The sequence below is a fragment of the Ovis aries genome, chromosome 19, assembly GCF_016772045.2.
Source record: "Ovis aries strain OAR_USU_Benz2616 breed Rambouillet chromosome 19, ARS-UI_Ramb_v3.0, whole genome shotgun sequence".
NCBI classification, from domain to species: domain Eukaryota; kingdom Metazoa; phylum Chordata; class Mammalia; order Artiodactyla; family Bovidae; genus Ovis; species Ovis aries.
In genome coordinates, this window is record NC_056072.1 from 4,656,244 (window position 1) to 4,672,241 (window position 15,998).

Here is a 15,998-nt window from a genome sequence, read left to right on the forward strand (position 1 = left end):
GGTGTTGTGGCTGAGACCTCTCCCCAGACAGTGGCACCTTCGTCCCAGGACACGAGCGGTCAGCAGCAGCAGATAGCAGTGGACACAGCCAGCGAGCATGCATCTGCGTATTCCTACCAACAGTCCAAGTGAGTCCTGGCCATGCTGAACTCTGTCCCTCCAGATGTGCCGCCTGGACTTCCTCCTCTCATGTGGCATCTGCTAGCTTTAGCTGCGGTAGAACCCATGCCAAACTCAGTGACAAACATTCATTTAGTTCATGATTCTGCAGGTTGGCATTTGGGTGAACCTCAGGCAAATGCTTCTTCTGCTCTTGACTGGGCTTGTGTGAGCCTCTGGGCCCAGCAGCTGGGCATCTTCACAGTTCTGCTTCTGAGCCTCGGTCGTCTGATGGCTGTGGGATGGATACTATGGAGCCAGGTGACGCTGAGCCTGGAAGTCTCCAAATTCAGAGAACAGCAAGAGAGGGCGCCCAGACAACCAGCGTGTTTTCAGTCCCATAGGCCAAACCAAATCATGTGGCCAACCCCAAAGATAATGTAGGAATTCACTACCAAAAGGGAGGGGCATTATAGCCATTTTTACAAAAAAAAATTTTATCCTACATACTTTTGTTTTTGTTTTTGTTTTTTTTAGTATTTTGAATTCTTCATTTTTTATTTCTTTTACTTTATTTTGCTTTACAATACTTTTGGAAAAGCTTCAGTGTTCCCACTTGAAACACAGTGCGCGTGCACTGTGGTCTTGGTGTCATTCTTAAATGAAGACAGCAGCATGCCCCTGGCAAGAGTGCTTCAAGCTGACCCCGTAAAACAGCTTACGAAAATGAGTATGGAGAAATATAAAACCGTATGGAGCAGAGATTCAGGAATTAAATGGCAAAGCAGCAATCAGGGAGTCAGAATTCCTGCTGACAAGCCTTAAGTCACTTAGAAAGCCAAGTACAGTTGGCTTTGTGTGGAGTATCATGGAGATTAAAATTTGAGTGGTTTTGATGGAAACCAAAGGAATTAACAGATCTTCCGTCTCTCTACAGAAGTTCTCCCGTGATAACTGTTCTACTTTGTAGGTAGTGGTCAGAGCCCTGGTGGACAGAGAATTCCCAAAGACTCTTCCTGTTTGCCGAAAACTGGTGCAAATGAGCGGTGCTCAGTTCTTGATCTTAAGGTTTCTTTCCTCTCAATTCACATTTAGAGATTTGTTTGTTGTTAGAAGATTTAATCATGTTAGTGGCAGCTTCCGTATGTGGTTGCACTTCTAAAGTGGACCCTGCAAATTAAATGTGCTAGAGGAACAGTCCCCAATCTTTTGGGCACTGGAGACTGGTTTTGTGGAAGACAATTTTTCATGGACTGGGGAGGGGCGGTGAGGCGGTGGTTTGGGGATGATTCAAGTACATTACATTTACTGTGTACTTTATTTCTATTTTTATCACACTGTCATATATTTACACAACTCACCATAATGCAAAATCAGTGAGAACTCTGAGCTTGTCTTCCTGCAACTAGACGGTCCCTTCTGGGGCAATGGGGAATGGCTATAAATACAGATGAAGCTTCGTTTGCCACTCACCTATTGCTGTGTGGACCGGTTCCTAACAGACCATGCGCTGGGACTAGTCCATGACCTGGGGGTTGAGGACCCTGGTGCTAGAATATGACTTAACCTTACAAATACAAGGTATTACTTTATCATTACTGCTACTACTACTATCAATATTATATACTGAATATATATGTACATAAAACTTTCAGGAAATACCTATAGCGAATAATGCATTTTGGTCTTTTTATTAGGTTTTTATTTTCTATTGCAGTCTAGTTGAATGATAATGTGTTAGTTTCAAGTGTACAGCAAAGTGATTCAGTTTTACTTACACATGTATCTCTACACAAATTCTTTTCCATTTAGGTTATCACAGAATATTGAGTAGATCTCCCTATACAGTAGGTCCTTGTTCGTTATCTGTTTTAAATAGGTATATGTGTATGTCCATACCAAACTCCCAATTTATCCCTCCCCCTGCCCCCATTTTCCCTTTGGTGACCATAAGTTTACTAAGCCTGTGAGTCTGTTTCTGTTTTATAAATAGGTTCATTTTTTTATCATTTGTTTAGATTGTGCTAAACTATATCATATGCCATTTGTCTTTCTCACTCTGACTTGCCTCACTTAGTATGGTAATCTCCAGTTCTGGCATGTTGCTCCAAATAGTTTTTTCCCATCTTTTTAACAGCTGGGTAATGTTCCATTGTGTATGTATATCCATCTTCCTTATCCCTTCATCTGTAGATGGACATTAAGGTTGCTCCCATGTCTTAGCTGTTGTAAACAGAGCTGCAGTGAACACTGGGACACATGTATATGTTTGAACCACGCTTTTCTCTGGATATAAGCCCAGGATTGGGACTGTTGGATCATATGGTAGTTGTGTTTTTAAAGAAATATCCATATTGTTTTCCACAGTGGCTGTATCAATTTACATTCCCACCAAGAGTGTAAGAGGGTTTTCTTCACACCCTCTCCAGCATTTATTGTTTCTAGACTTTTGATGATGGCCATTCTGCCAGATGCAGGGTGATATTCATTGTAGTTTTTATTTGCATTTCTCTAATAATGAACAATGTTGAGCCTCTTTTCATGCACCTCTTGGCCATCCATCTGTCTTCTTTGGAGAAACACCAGTGTAGGTCTTCTGCACATTTTTTGATTGGATTGTTTTGTTCTTTTTTATATTGAGCTGCATGAGCCATTTATATACTTTAGAAATTAATCCCTTTTTGGCCACATCATTTGCAAATATTTTCTCGCATTCTGTGCATTGTCTTTTTATTCTGTTTATGGTTTACTTTGCTGTGCAAGAACTTTTGAGTTTAATTAAGTCCCATTAAACTATCACGGCTCAATATGGGAAAAGGGAAGATTGTACCTTTCTAAGAATTTGTCCATTATTTCTAGGTTGTCCATTTTATTGGCATATAGTTGCTTTATTTATATTTTCTTTTTACATCTGTTATTTTAGAAGATGGACCAAAAAAGATATTGCTGCAATTTATGTCTGAGTGTTCTTCCTATGCTTTCTGCTAAGGGTTTTATAGTATACACTCTTACATCTCTGTCTTTAATCCATTTTGAGTTATTTTTGTGTATGGTATTAAATAATGTTCTAATTTTGTTCTTTATATGTAGCTGTCCATCTTTCCGAGCATCATTTATTGAAGAGACTGTTTTTTACCCATTGTAAAGCCTTGCCTCCTTTCTCATAGATTAATTGATCACAAGTACATGGGTTTACTTCTGAGCTTTCTCTCCTGTTCCATTGATCAACATTTCTGCTTTTGTGCCAGTACCACACTGTAGCTGTGCAGTATAGTTTGAAGTTAGGGCGCCTGATTCCTCTAGCTTCTTTTTTCTTTCTCAAGATGGCTTTGACTACTTGGGGCCTTTTATGTCTCCATACAAGTTTTAAGATTGTTTTTTTGTTCTAGTTCTATAAAAACGCTATTGATGATTTGATAGGCATTGTGCTGAATCTGAAGATTGTCTTGGGAAACAGTGATTTTGACAATATTGATTCTTCCAATTCAAGAACATGGTATATATATATATCTTCATCTGTTAATGTCATCCTCAATATCTTTCATCAAAGTGATAATAGGTTTTGGAGTACAGGTCTTTTGCTTCATTAGGTAAATATATTCCTAGGTATTTTATTATTTTTGATGTGATGGTGAAAGGAAGTGTTTCCTTAATTTCTCCTTCTGATCTTTCCTTATTAGTGCATAGGAATGAAACAGATTTCTGTGTACTGATTTTGTATTCTACTTTAATGAAATCACTGATGAGCTCTAGTAGTTTCCTGATAAAATCTTTAGGAATTTCTGCGTTTAGTATCATTTTATCTGCAAAGAGTGATTGTTTTACTTATTTTCTAATGCGGATTCATTTTATTTCTTTTGATTCTCCAACTAGTATATCTAGAAATTCCAAAATCTGTGGAATGAAAGTGATGAGAGTGGACATCCTTTTCTTGTGACTGATCTTAATGATGAGAAACTGAAAGCATTTCCTCTGAGTATGATGTTAGCAGTAGGTTTGTCATCTATAGACATCACTATGTTGAGGTATGTTTCCTCTATGCTCACTTTCTGCAGAGTTTTTATCATCAATGGGTGTTGAATTTTGTCAAAATCTTTTCTGCATCTATTGAGATGATCGTATGGTTCTTATTCTTCAATTCGTTGATTGATTTGCGTATATCAAAGAAACCTTGAAACCCTAAGGTAAAACCCACTGGATCCTGGTTTATGACCTTTTAATATATTGTTGGATTCAGTAGGCTATCTAGTATTTTGTTTATGATTTTGCATCTATGTTCATCAGTGATATGGGCCTGTAATATTCTCTTTTTTTGGTGATATTATCTGGTTTTGGTATCAGGGTGATGGTGATATCATAGAGTGAGCTTGGGAGTGTTCCTTCCTCTGCAATTGTTTGGAATAGTTTCAGAATAGCCGTTAAGTTTTCTATAAATGTTTGATTCAATTTGCTTGTGAAGTCATCTGGTCCTGGACTTTTGTTTCTTGAGAGTTTTTTAATCACAGTTTCAATTTCAGTACTTATGATTGGTCTGTTCATATTTTCAGTTTCTTCATGGTTCCATACAGGGAGACTGTACCTTTCTAAGAATTTGCCCATTTCCTCCAGGTTGTCCATTTTATTGACATATAGTTGCTCATGGCAGTTGCTTATCCGTTGTATTTCTGTGGCATTCACTGTAACTTCTTCCTTTTCGACTGTAATTTTATTGATTTGAGCCCTCTTTGTTTTTTCCTTGGTGAGTCTAACATTTTATCAGTTTTGTTTATCTTTTCAAATATTGTTTCATTTATTTCTCCTCTGATCTGTATGACTCCTTTCCTCCTACTAACTGTGGATTTTGTTTGTTCTCTCTCTAGTTGCTGTAGGTGTAAGTTTAGGTTGTTTCAGATTTTTCTTTTTTCTTGAGGTAAGATTGTACTGCTATAAACTTCCCTCTTAGAAATGCTTCTGTTATGTCCCATAGGTTTTGGATAAAATTTGTTTTCATTGTCATTTGTGTTTATATATTATTTCCTCTTTGATTTCTTCAGTGACCCTTTGGTTGTCTGGTAACATACTGATTAGTCTCCATGTGTTTCTGCTTTTTATAGTTTTTAACTATAATTGATTTCTAATATCATAGTGTTTTGGCAAGAGAAGATGCTTGATATGATTGATTTTCTTAAATTTATCGAGGCTTGATTTGTAGCCCAATATGCAGTCTATTCTGGAGAATGTTTCATGTGGAGTTGAGAACTGTATTCTGCTGCTTTTGGAGGGAATGCCCTATAAATATCAGTTAAGTCCATCTGGTCTAATGTGTCACTCAAGGTTTTTGTTTATTTATTGATTTTCTGTCTGGATGATCTGTCCACTGAAGTAAGTAAGGTGTTAAAGTCCCCCACTATTATTGCGCTATTGTCAATTTCCCCATTTATGGCTGTTCGCATTTGCCTTATATATTGAGGTACTCTGAAGTTGGATACGTATATATTTACAAGCGTTACGTCTTCTTGGATTGATCCCGTAAACATAATGTAGTGCCTTCCCTAGCTCTTATAATACTTTCATAATACTTATACTTAATTATAACACTTATAATACTCTCATAATACTTATAATACTTATACTTATTTATAACACTTATAATACTCTCATAATACTTATAATACTATACTTACTTATAATACTTATAATACTCTTATAATACTTGTAATACTCTTATAATACTTACAATATACTTATTGTGATCTCTTGTGATACTTATGAGTATTTCCACTCCAGCTTTCTTTGAACTTCCATTTGCATTGAATACCTTCTTGCATCCTCTCGCTTTCAGTCTCTATGTGTCCCTAGTCTGGAGTGGGTGTCATGTACACAGCACATCTGTGGCTCTTATTTTTGTGTTCATCCAGTCAGTCTGCTTCTTTTGGTTGGAGCATTTAATCTATCCACAGTTAAGGTAATTATCAATGTGCATTTTCCTATTGCCATTTTCTTAATGGTTTCAGATTTACTTTTGTGCGTCCTCTTTCTTCCCTTCTTTTATTCTTTTGTGATTTGATGACTATCGTTAGTGTTGTGTTTGGGTTGCTTTTTCTTTTTTGCATGTCTGTTGTAGTTTTTTTGGTTTGCAATTCGCATGACGTTTTGATATAGCAGTCTATTATACATACTAGGCTGTTTTGTTTCTCTTTTAATTTCAAATACATTTCCAATATCCTGCATTTGTGTCTTTTTCACAATTGCTGGTTTTGACATATTTGTGTGTGGATGATTTCCTAACTTTCCTGTTGAGTGAGTGAAGTCACTCAGTCGTGTCCAGCTCTTTGCAGTCCCATGGACTGTAGCCTGCCAGACTCCTCTATCCATGGAATTTTCCTGGCAAGGATACTGGAGTAGGCTGCCATTTCCTTCTCTAGGGGATCTTCCTGACCTAGGAATCAAATCTGAGTCTCCCACACTGCAGGCAAACTCTTTATCATCTGAGCCACCAGAGAAGCCTTAACTTTCCTGTATGTTACCCTTTATCCATGGGTCTTTCACTTACAGTTTTCTTGTTTCTAGTTGTAGGCTTTCCTTTTCCACCTAGAAAAGTGCCTTTAGCATTTAAGACTTATTTGGTGGTGAATTCTCTGAGTTTTTACTTGTGTGTAAAGCTGTTGATTTCTCCATCGAATCTGCATGAGAGCCTTGCTGGATAGAGTATTCTCGGTTGTAGGGTTTTTTCCCATTCATCATGCCACTTCCTTCTGGCCTTCAGAGCTTCTGCCAGAAAATCACCTGATAGCCTTCTGGAGGTCCCCTTGTAGGTTATTTGCTGCCTTTCCCGTGTTGCTTTCAATAACTCTGTGTTTTTTGTTAGTTTGATTACCATGTGTCATGGCACGGTCCTCCTTGGGTTTATCCTGTATGGGACTCTCTGCACTTCCTGAACATGGGTGACTGTTTCCTTTCCCATGTTAGAGAAGTTTCCGGCTATAATCTCTTCAAATATTTTTTCGAGTTCATTCTCTTTTTTCTTCTTCTCAAACCCCTATAATGCAAATGTTGGGGCATTTTGTTGTCCCAGAGCTCTCCGATACTGTCCTCCTTGCTTCCTATTCTTTTTTCTTTGTTCTGTGGCAATGATCTCCACTCTGTATTCCAGCTCACTTTTTTGTTCTGACTCAGTTATTCTTCTATTCATTCCTTCTGGTGTAGTTTTCAATTTAGGTATTGTATTGTTCATCTCTGTTTCTTCTTTAAATCTTTTCTTTATTAAAAATTTCTTGTATCTTCTCAGTCTGTGCCTCCATAATTTTGAGATTTTGTATCTTTACTGTTGTTACTCTGAATTCTTTTTTAGGTAGATTGTCTATCTCCTCATTTAACTGTTCTTTTGGGGCTTGGGGGGATTTATCTTTTTCCTTCATCTGCAGTTTATTTCTCTGTCATCTGATTTTTGTCTAAATTTTTGTGTTTGTGGTCTCCTTTCCACAGACTGTAGGATTGTAGTTCCTCTTCCTTCTGGGGTCCATCCACTGGTGGGTAAGCTTGGTCCAGGGGCTTGTATAGTCATCCTGGTGGGAATGACTAGTGCCTGCCCTCTGGTGGCTTGAGCTGGGTCTTATCCCTCTGGTGGGCAGGGCAGTGTCAAGAGATGTGTTTGAGGTGGCTGTGAGCTCAGTAAGACTTTAGGCAGCTTTTTTTTTTTTTTAACTTTTATGGAAATTTTTCTGTTAATATATCTATTTTATTGAAATATAGTTGACTTACAATGTTTCAGGTGCACAGCAGGTGATTCCGTTATACACATAACATAGTATTTATTTATTTTCCATTCTAGGTTATTACAAGATATTGACTATAGTTCCCTGTGCTATACAGTAAACCTCTGTTTGTTGCATATCTATTTTTAAATTAGAAATCTAGCATTCTGTTCATACTAATTCAAGCAAGTAGAATCAAAATGTCATAAATTTAGACAAAATTAATAAGTTCTCTCTATATATATACTGTACATATTATTATATATGTATACAAAGTTCTACTACACTTAATAAAGGCTTGAGAAAGAACATTAAAGAAAAGAAGAGATGGGGAAATTAGAACACATAAACTAAATGAAATGGGAGCTCTGAATACGAAATAGAGAAAGTGAAACAAACCAGACGAAAGTACAAGATCATCATAATAGTTTGGTTGTTTTTAAACGTGGCTGCTCATTAGAAACACATCTGGAGCTCTGGCGGGGGGCGGGGGGGGGGGCGGGGAATGAATCATTACCTAGCCATTTTTATTTTTTTTTTAATTCCAAGATAATTCTGATATGCATCTAGAATTTAAAAAGTGATTACAGGTTTCTCTATTAAATGGTACTTTTGGTGATATAGAGTTCTATTATTTTTCTGTTGACCAATCATGATACAATGGTATTAAGTGAGTAATAGCTCCATAATCACAATAGTAACATACTGTTTGTCAGGTTTTAAAATCAATAGCCAGATAAACAAGTGAAATATAATCACAATTGCAAGCCGTAATGGGAGCATGATTAATTTAACAGCATGGAATAGTCACATGTAATTGGAGGGGCAAGCAGAGTGACACGGTCAGTGGGACTGCATGCATGCGCATCTTTTCATCCTCCCAGCCAGTCTGTGTCTTCTGGTTGGTGCCATTTACATCTCAGGTAATTTTTGATATGTACCATCCTATTACCATCTTCTTTTTGGGGGGTTATGTTCTGTAGGTCTTTTCCTTGTCTTGAGTCTCCTGCCTAGAGAAGTTCCTTTAGCATTTGTTATAAAGCTGGTTTGGTGGTGCTGAATCCTCTTAACTTTTGCTTGTCTGGAAAGCTTTTGATTTCTCCATCAAATCTGAATGAAAGTCTTGCTGGGTAGAGTATTCTTGGTTGTTGGTTCTTCCCTTTCATCACTTTGACTATATCCTGCCATTCCCTTCTGGCCTGTAGAGTTTTTGTTGAGATCAGCTGATAGCATGATGGGAGTTCCTTTGTATGTCATTTGTCATTTTTCCCTTGTTGCTTTTAGTGTTTTATTCTTATCTTTAATTTTTGTCAGTTTGATTACTATATGTCTCGGTGTGTTCCTCCTTGGGTTTATCCTGCTTGGGACTTTCTGTGCTTCCTGGACTTGGTTGACTATTTCATTTCCCATGTTAATGAAGTTTTCAGCTATTATGTCTTCAAAGATTTTCTCAGTTCCTTTTCTCTCTCTCTCTCCTTCTGAGACCCCTGGAATATGAATGTTGGTTCGTTTAATGTTGCCCCAGAGGTCTTTTAGGTTGTCTTCATTTCTTTTCACTCTTTTTTCTATATTCCATTCTGCATCAGTGATTTCCAATATTCTGTCCCCGGGTCATTTATCTGTTCCACTGGCTGGGTTATTTGGCTATTGATTCCTTCCAGTGTATTATTCATCTCTTTTTTGTTCTTTAGTTCTTTAGTAAACATTTCTGCGTTTTCTTCATTGTTTTCCAAAGATCCTGGATCACCTTCACTATTATCATCCTGAATTCTTTTTCTGGAAGGTTGACTATCTCTTCATTTAGTTTTTCTGGGGTTTTATCTTGTCCCTTCTTCTGGGACATAATGGTCTGCTTTTTCATGCTGATTAACTTTCTGTAATGTGGTTTTGTTTTAGTCGCTGTTGGGACTGTGGATCCTCTTGCTTCTGTCTGCCTTCTGATGGAGGAGGCTAAGAGGCTTGTGTAAGCTTTTTGATGGCAGGGACTAGTGGTGGGAAAAACTGGGTCTTGCCCTGGTGGGCAGGACATTGCTCAGTAAAGCTTTAATCCAATCATCTGCTGATGAGTGGGGATGCGCTCCCTCCCTGGTAGTTGTTTGGCCTGAGGCCGCCCAAGCCCAGGGTCTGTAGTCTCTATGGTAGGGTTAATGGTGACCTCCAAGAGGGCTTATGCCAAGAGGGAGGACCTTCCCAGACTGCTGCTGCCAGTGCCCTCACCCCCGCGGGGAGCCCCTGTGGACCCAGGCCTCCACAGGAGACCCTCCAACATTAGCAAGTAGTTCTGGTTCAGTCTGCTATGAGGCCATTGCTCTTCTCCTCTGGGTCTTGGTGTGCACAAGATTTTGCTTGTGTTCTCTAACACTGGAGTCTCCGTTTCCCTCAGTCCTGTGGAAGTCCTATAATCAAGTCCTGCTGGCTTCAAGGTCAGATTTCCAGGAAAGTCCCAGTCCCTCGGTCGGATCCCTAGGCTAGGAAGTATGATGTGGGCTTCAGGACCTTCACACTCGTGGGAGAACTTCTTAGGTATTATCGTTCTCCAGCTTGTGGGTCACCCACTGGGCAGGTATAGGATTTGATTTTATTGTGATTGTGCCCCTCCTGTCATGCTTTTTTGTCTTTGGACAGGGGGTATCCTTTTTTACTGGGTTCCAGCATCTTCCTGTCAATGGTTGTTCAACAGCTAGCTGAGATTTTGGTGCTCTCGCAGTAGAAGATGAGAGCACATCCTTCTGCTGCACCATGCTGAACCTGAGGTCCAGCCTGTCTTCTGATGGGTGGAGCTGTGTTCCTGCCTTGCTGAGGCTTTCCAGCTCTGGAGCTTGCAAGCTGTTGGGTGGGGCCAAGTCTTTGGGCTGACACAGGGGTCTCTGGGAGAGTTCATGCCCATCAGCATTCCCTGTGGTCTCTGCTATGGTGTCCTTGCGCCCACAGTGAGCTACCTTCCCAGGGGGCCCTCCAAGATCGTCAAGTCCAGGCTCCTGGAGGTAATGCTCTGTGTGGATTCCAGTGCATGTGGTACCTTGTGTGCTTCCTCCAAGAGCACAGCGTCTCTTTCCCTCCGCCCAGCAGAGCTCCTTCATTCAAGCCCTGCTGAACTTCACAGCTAAATGCTCGGGGGTTCTTGCTCTAAACTTCTGATACCAGATCCTCAGACTGTCTTGGAGGGCTATTTTTATGATGGAACTTCCCTGTATAGCCTTCGTGGGTTTAATATCTGTTGGTGCAAGTGCTGTTTTGGGTTTGGGTATCTGCTACCTCTTTCCTCAGGGTGTGCTGACTGATGTGGTGTCCAGAGGCTGTACTGGATGTTGAGCAGAGCTTTCCCTTTGGTCTGTGGTTGCTTGCTTTCCCTTTCCCTGTGCTCAGGGGCAGGGTCTGCTCCCTAGTGGTTGGAGTAGAGGGCCCCACGATCTGTTTATTAGCTGTGTTTCTGACCTCAGTACACGGTAGGCAGGATTGGCGCTCTCCCAGCACTTGGGAAGAAAGCACTTAGCATTCCTCCATTGAAGCTGTTCACATGTGGGTGTGATCTCTGGGTCACCTGTGTGAGCTCTCAGATTACCCTGTTGTTGGCACGACTCAGCCCCACATTACCCATGTGTGTGAAGGCAGTTTGCCCCCGGTGTCTCTCGGGCATTGTTTTTCACCAGGCCACCAGTGTGGATCAATCAAAGTCAGGTCCCGGGACTGCAATGATAATGGATCTGGACCTGCCGGGGGTGTGTGGAGGCAGCTCAGACTCTGGCCCAACTCCCACGTGCAATGTCCCCGCAAAGTCCACAGCTGCAAAAGCTAGGCCCATCTCTGCTACAGAGACACTCACTGTCTGCTCAGCTGTTCCTCAGGAGCTGAATTCACACAGTTGGCACCCGGGGTGTAAATTCATGGTCCATGCAGCCGTGAAGAGAGACGTCAGCTCTCCTTCACTGCACTGTTCCTGCAGCTCATCTGTGGTTTCAGCCCCACCTCTGCATGTGCACCACCCGCAGGGCCTCTGGTCCCAAAGCTGCCCCAGAGCCTGCCCAGCTGGAGCCCTTCCTGGTGCCCTAGGGAGGCAAGGGGCAGCACATGGGGAGAGAGGTAGCCCTGCTGTTTGTGCTTCAACAACGCTGCTTCACGTCTATGGCTGTGCAGTCTTCCTCTCTGAGCATTCCTGGCCGTGGCTTCCTCAGTCTCATCCCCGCAGACCCTCTCCCCGCAGCCCACAGCTGTTCCCTCCGCAGGTCTCTTTCTAAACCCCACAGTTCCAGCCCCCGTCTGCACCAGCAGACACATGTCTAAGTACGGGGCATGCAGGGCTCTGGCACAGACCATCTCAGCAAGTCTCACTCGGTCCTGCCTGCCGCAGCCTGGTTGCTGCACTCTCCTCTAAGACCCAAAGCTCCCCTCTGTCCCAGCTGATCTCCCCACCAGTGAGAGGGCGTCCCAGGTGTGGGAGCCTCTCCTCTCCTTCAGTTTCCCACCCAGTTCTGCAGGGATCGTCCTTACCCTGTTTAGTGTCTCAGGTCTTCTGCTAGTGTTCAGCAGGCGCTCTGTGAGACTTCTTTCCATTTGTAGATGTACACTTTATGCATTTGTGAGGAAAGTTGAACTCCATATCCTCCTAATCCTCCGCCATCTTGACCCCCCCTGTAATTTAATTTAAAATATCTTTAGACATTACGGTGTGAAATGTATGTGCAATGGGTTAAGCTGCTTTTCAGGGGCACTCAGCCACCCTAATCAGAATTTCACACCCCACAGGAGGTCAGCTTTCATTTAACGGAGAAAGGCCAGAGGTTTGTACAAGTATTTTAAACTACCCATATCTCAATTAGCATAATGATTGTTAGAAATGAGCTGCCTGATGAAAGCAGTGCCATGTTAATTAGCATAATGAAACTGGAAATGAGCTCCATTTGTGAGATTCAGAATATTCAAGATAACGTGAATTGGATACGGTAGTTTAAGGAAGCTCTCCACTCAACCCAGGAAAGATGGAGTAAGGATGCAGGGAAACTTACAGCCTGTACCATTAGGGATGCTGCTTGTGGCTTACTCTCAAAACAAGACTGTCATAAAGCAGATTTCTCTATAGGGAAAATACAGTCCCACCTCTAAAAAAATGGTCAGCAGGCAAACGCCCCCATGTTTCTTGTGACTGTCCAGAACCTCTTCTCCCTGCTGAGTAAATCAGCTTTAGCTGCCCCCATTTTTCATGATCACTGTTTGATGCAACAGGAGTTGGGGGGGTGTCTCTGCCCAATCCAGAGAGAACACCTCTCCCTCTGAGAAATTCTAGCGAGAGTCTCCCTACCCACCTCCATCCTAGACCCAGTTTCACCCCCAATATTGCTCATCATGCCAGATGCCCGTGCCCTTAAGAGTTTACATTATAACGAGGGAAACTGAGGCTGGAGCATGGTGATGTAGCTGGATGAATTATAGGAGATAAAGTCCAACAGGCCAACTTTCATACACCTTTGGGCCTTGGATATGTAGCTTTGTGTACATCAAGTGTTCTCAGTTTTATTCTAAGAGAGCTACAAAACCTCTGGAGAGTTTGAAGAAAAGGAAGGATGGAATCTGACTGATATTAGATGACTCCTGCTTCAGGTTCCCACCTCCAGATTTTTGAACTTCCTGTTTCCTCTACCTAGAATGCTTTTCCTCTAAGACTCTCCTGGATTAGCTTATAATTGTCTTTCACATGCAGGCCTATATGAGAGATCTTCCCTGATGCCAAATCTTAGGTATTTATCCAGCCACTTTCTATCAGAGAATGTATCTTTTTAAAATATTCTACTTTGAGACTCTTTTTCTTTTTGATGATTTGCTAATTGATCCATTGATCGTGAGTCTACTCCTAGGGGGAGAGAAATTCCAAGAGGTGGGGGAGGCATCTGCTTCTTTCATGGCTCTTTCCTTAGCATCAGGAATATTGCCTTTCACATAGTAAGCACTCAGTCAAGAATTGTTGATTGGATAAATAAAGGTGTCATTTTCATTTACCCAGACATCATCAAACTGTTAACAAGTGTGTGTGTGTATGTGTGTTAGTCACTCAGTCATGCCTGACTCTTTGCTATTCCATACACTGCAGCCCACCAGGCTCCTCTGTCCATGGGATTTTGCAGGCAAGGATACTGGATTGGTTTGCTGTTTCCTTCTCCTTGAAACTGTTAACAAGGAGGGTCTTAAATCATTCATTTCCTCATTGTGCCTTGAAACAACCAAAGCCAGTTTCCCATACTCCCCAAGCCTTGACAGATGCTTCTGCCCACACAGCATCTCTCATCCTGCATGACTGTCTCTCACTGTGCTCCTGCAGAGACAGTCTGTCTTCCCTTCTCACATATTAACTCACTGAGCAGACTGAAAAAAAATCCAGTATGCTTGGACCCTAGTGCCGGAGATTACCATACTGTTTGATGTGATGCACACAGACTACGTTTAGAAAACAAAAAGTAAGAGATGGAGACGAGATGAAAGAGCAGAAGGACAGGAGCTCACTTTTTCTTATGAAAACACCAGGATCCAGCTACCTGCTGAGCAACCATCGTCTGAGCAATGCTGGAGCCTATCAGAAAATGATATTCTACCTCCAAAGACAAAGAAGAAGCTGCCAAAGGGTGGACGTAGGGGCACAGTCAGGATAAAACCAAATACCATACCTATGGTGTGAGTGACCCACAAACTGGAAAACAATTATACCACAGAAGTTTTCCCACCATAGTGAAAGTTCTGAGCCCCATGTCAGGTTCCCCAGCCTGGGGATCTGGCAATAGGAGGAGAAGCCCCCAGAGAACCTGGCTTTGAAAGCCAGTGGTGTTTGATCCTGGCAATTCCACAGGACTGGGGGCAACAGAAACTCCACTCTTGGAGGCTGTATACAAGGTCTTGTGTACACCAAGACCTATCAAATTAAGCTGTGGCCTCATATGAGCCCAGACCAGACCTACCTGCTGGTCTTGAAGGGTCTCCTGCAGAAGTGGGGAGCAGCCAAGGCTCACTGTGGGGCAAAGACACTGGCAGCAGTAGTTCTCATTGGCATGATCCCTTCTGAAGGTCACCATTTTCTCATCAAGACCTGGCGCCTCCCAGCAACCCATAGGCTCCAGTGCTGGGACACCTCAGGACGATCAATCAACAAGGGTGGAACACAGCACCACCCATCACTGGAGATCATACTACTACAAACAACTATACATCAATAAAATGGATAAGAGTAAATGGACAAATTCTTCCAGGACTGAACAGGAAGAAACAGAAAAAGGAACAGACCAATCATAAGCAGTGAAATTAAAACAGTGATTTAAAAATTCCCAACAAACAAAAGTCCAGAACCAGATAGCTTCAGAGGCAAGTTCAATCAAACATTCACAGAAGAGTTAACCCTGACCCATCTGAAAATCTTCCAAAGAAATCACAGAGGAAGAAACACTCCCAAGCTCATTCTATGAGGCCACCATCACCCAGATAATAAAACAAGATAAAGATACCACTAAAAAGAAAGTTATAGGCCAATATCACTGCTAAACATAGACATTAAAATCCTCAAGAAAATACTAGCAAACGAAATCCAACAACACAGTATAAGGATCATACACCCTGGTCAAGTGGGATTTATCTCAGGGATGCAAAGATCCTTCAATATATTCAAATCAATCAGTGTGATCCACCACATTAACACACTGAAGAATAAAAGCTGCATGGCCATCTCAATAGGTCCAGAAAAAGAGTTTGCAGACGTTAACACCCATTTATGACAAAGAACTCTCTAGAAAGTGACTGTAGAGGGAACCTACCTCAACATAATAAAGGCCATATATGACAAAGCCACAGCTAACATCATTCTCAATGGTGACACACTGTTTCCTCTACGACAAGGAGCAGGAGAAGACAAGCATGGCCACCCTCGCCACCTTCACTAAGCACACTTTTGGAAGCTGTAGTCATGGCTATCAGAGAAGAAAAGGAAATGAAAGGAATCCAGATTGGAAAAGAAGTGAAACTGTCACTGTTTGCAGATGACATGACACTATGCACAGAAGTACAGAAAGCGTATCTGAAAGGATCTGAAAGAAGTATCCAAAGTATCTGAAGGAGACGGGAACACCAGACCACCTGACCTGCCTCTTGAGAAATCTGTATGCAGGTCAGGAAGCAACAGTTAGGACATGGAAC

The 15,998-nt window shown here is 41.6% G+C and overlaps 1 protein-coding gene across 10 annotated transcripts in view; it reads left to right on the plus strand.

Annotated features, from left to right (window-relative positions):
* Positions 1-15,998, plus strand: part of RBMS3 (RNA binding motif single stranded interacting protein 3) — an 816,868-nt gene that overhangs the window by 785,429 nt on the left and 15,441 nt on the right. For 8 of the 10 annotated variants that reach the window (XM_004018199.6, XM_015102101.4, XM_042235770.2 and 5 more), the window contains one exon: positions 1-128. In XM_004018199.6, coding sequence (XP_004018248.3) covers positions 1-128 — 128 coding nt within the window. The other 2 variants (XM_015102103.4, XM_015102104.4) reach the window with 1 other exon arrangement.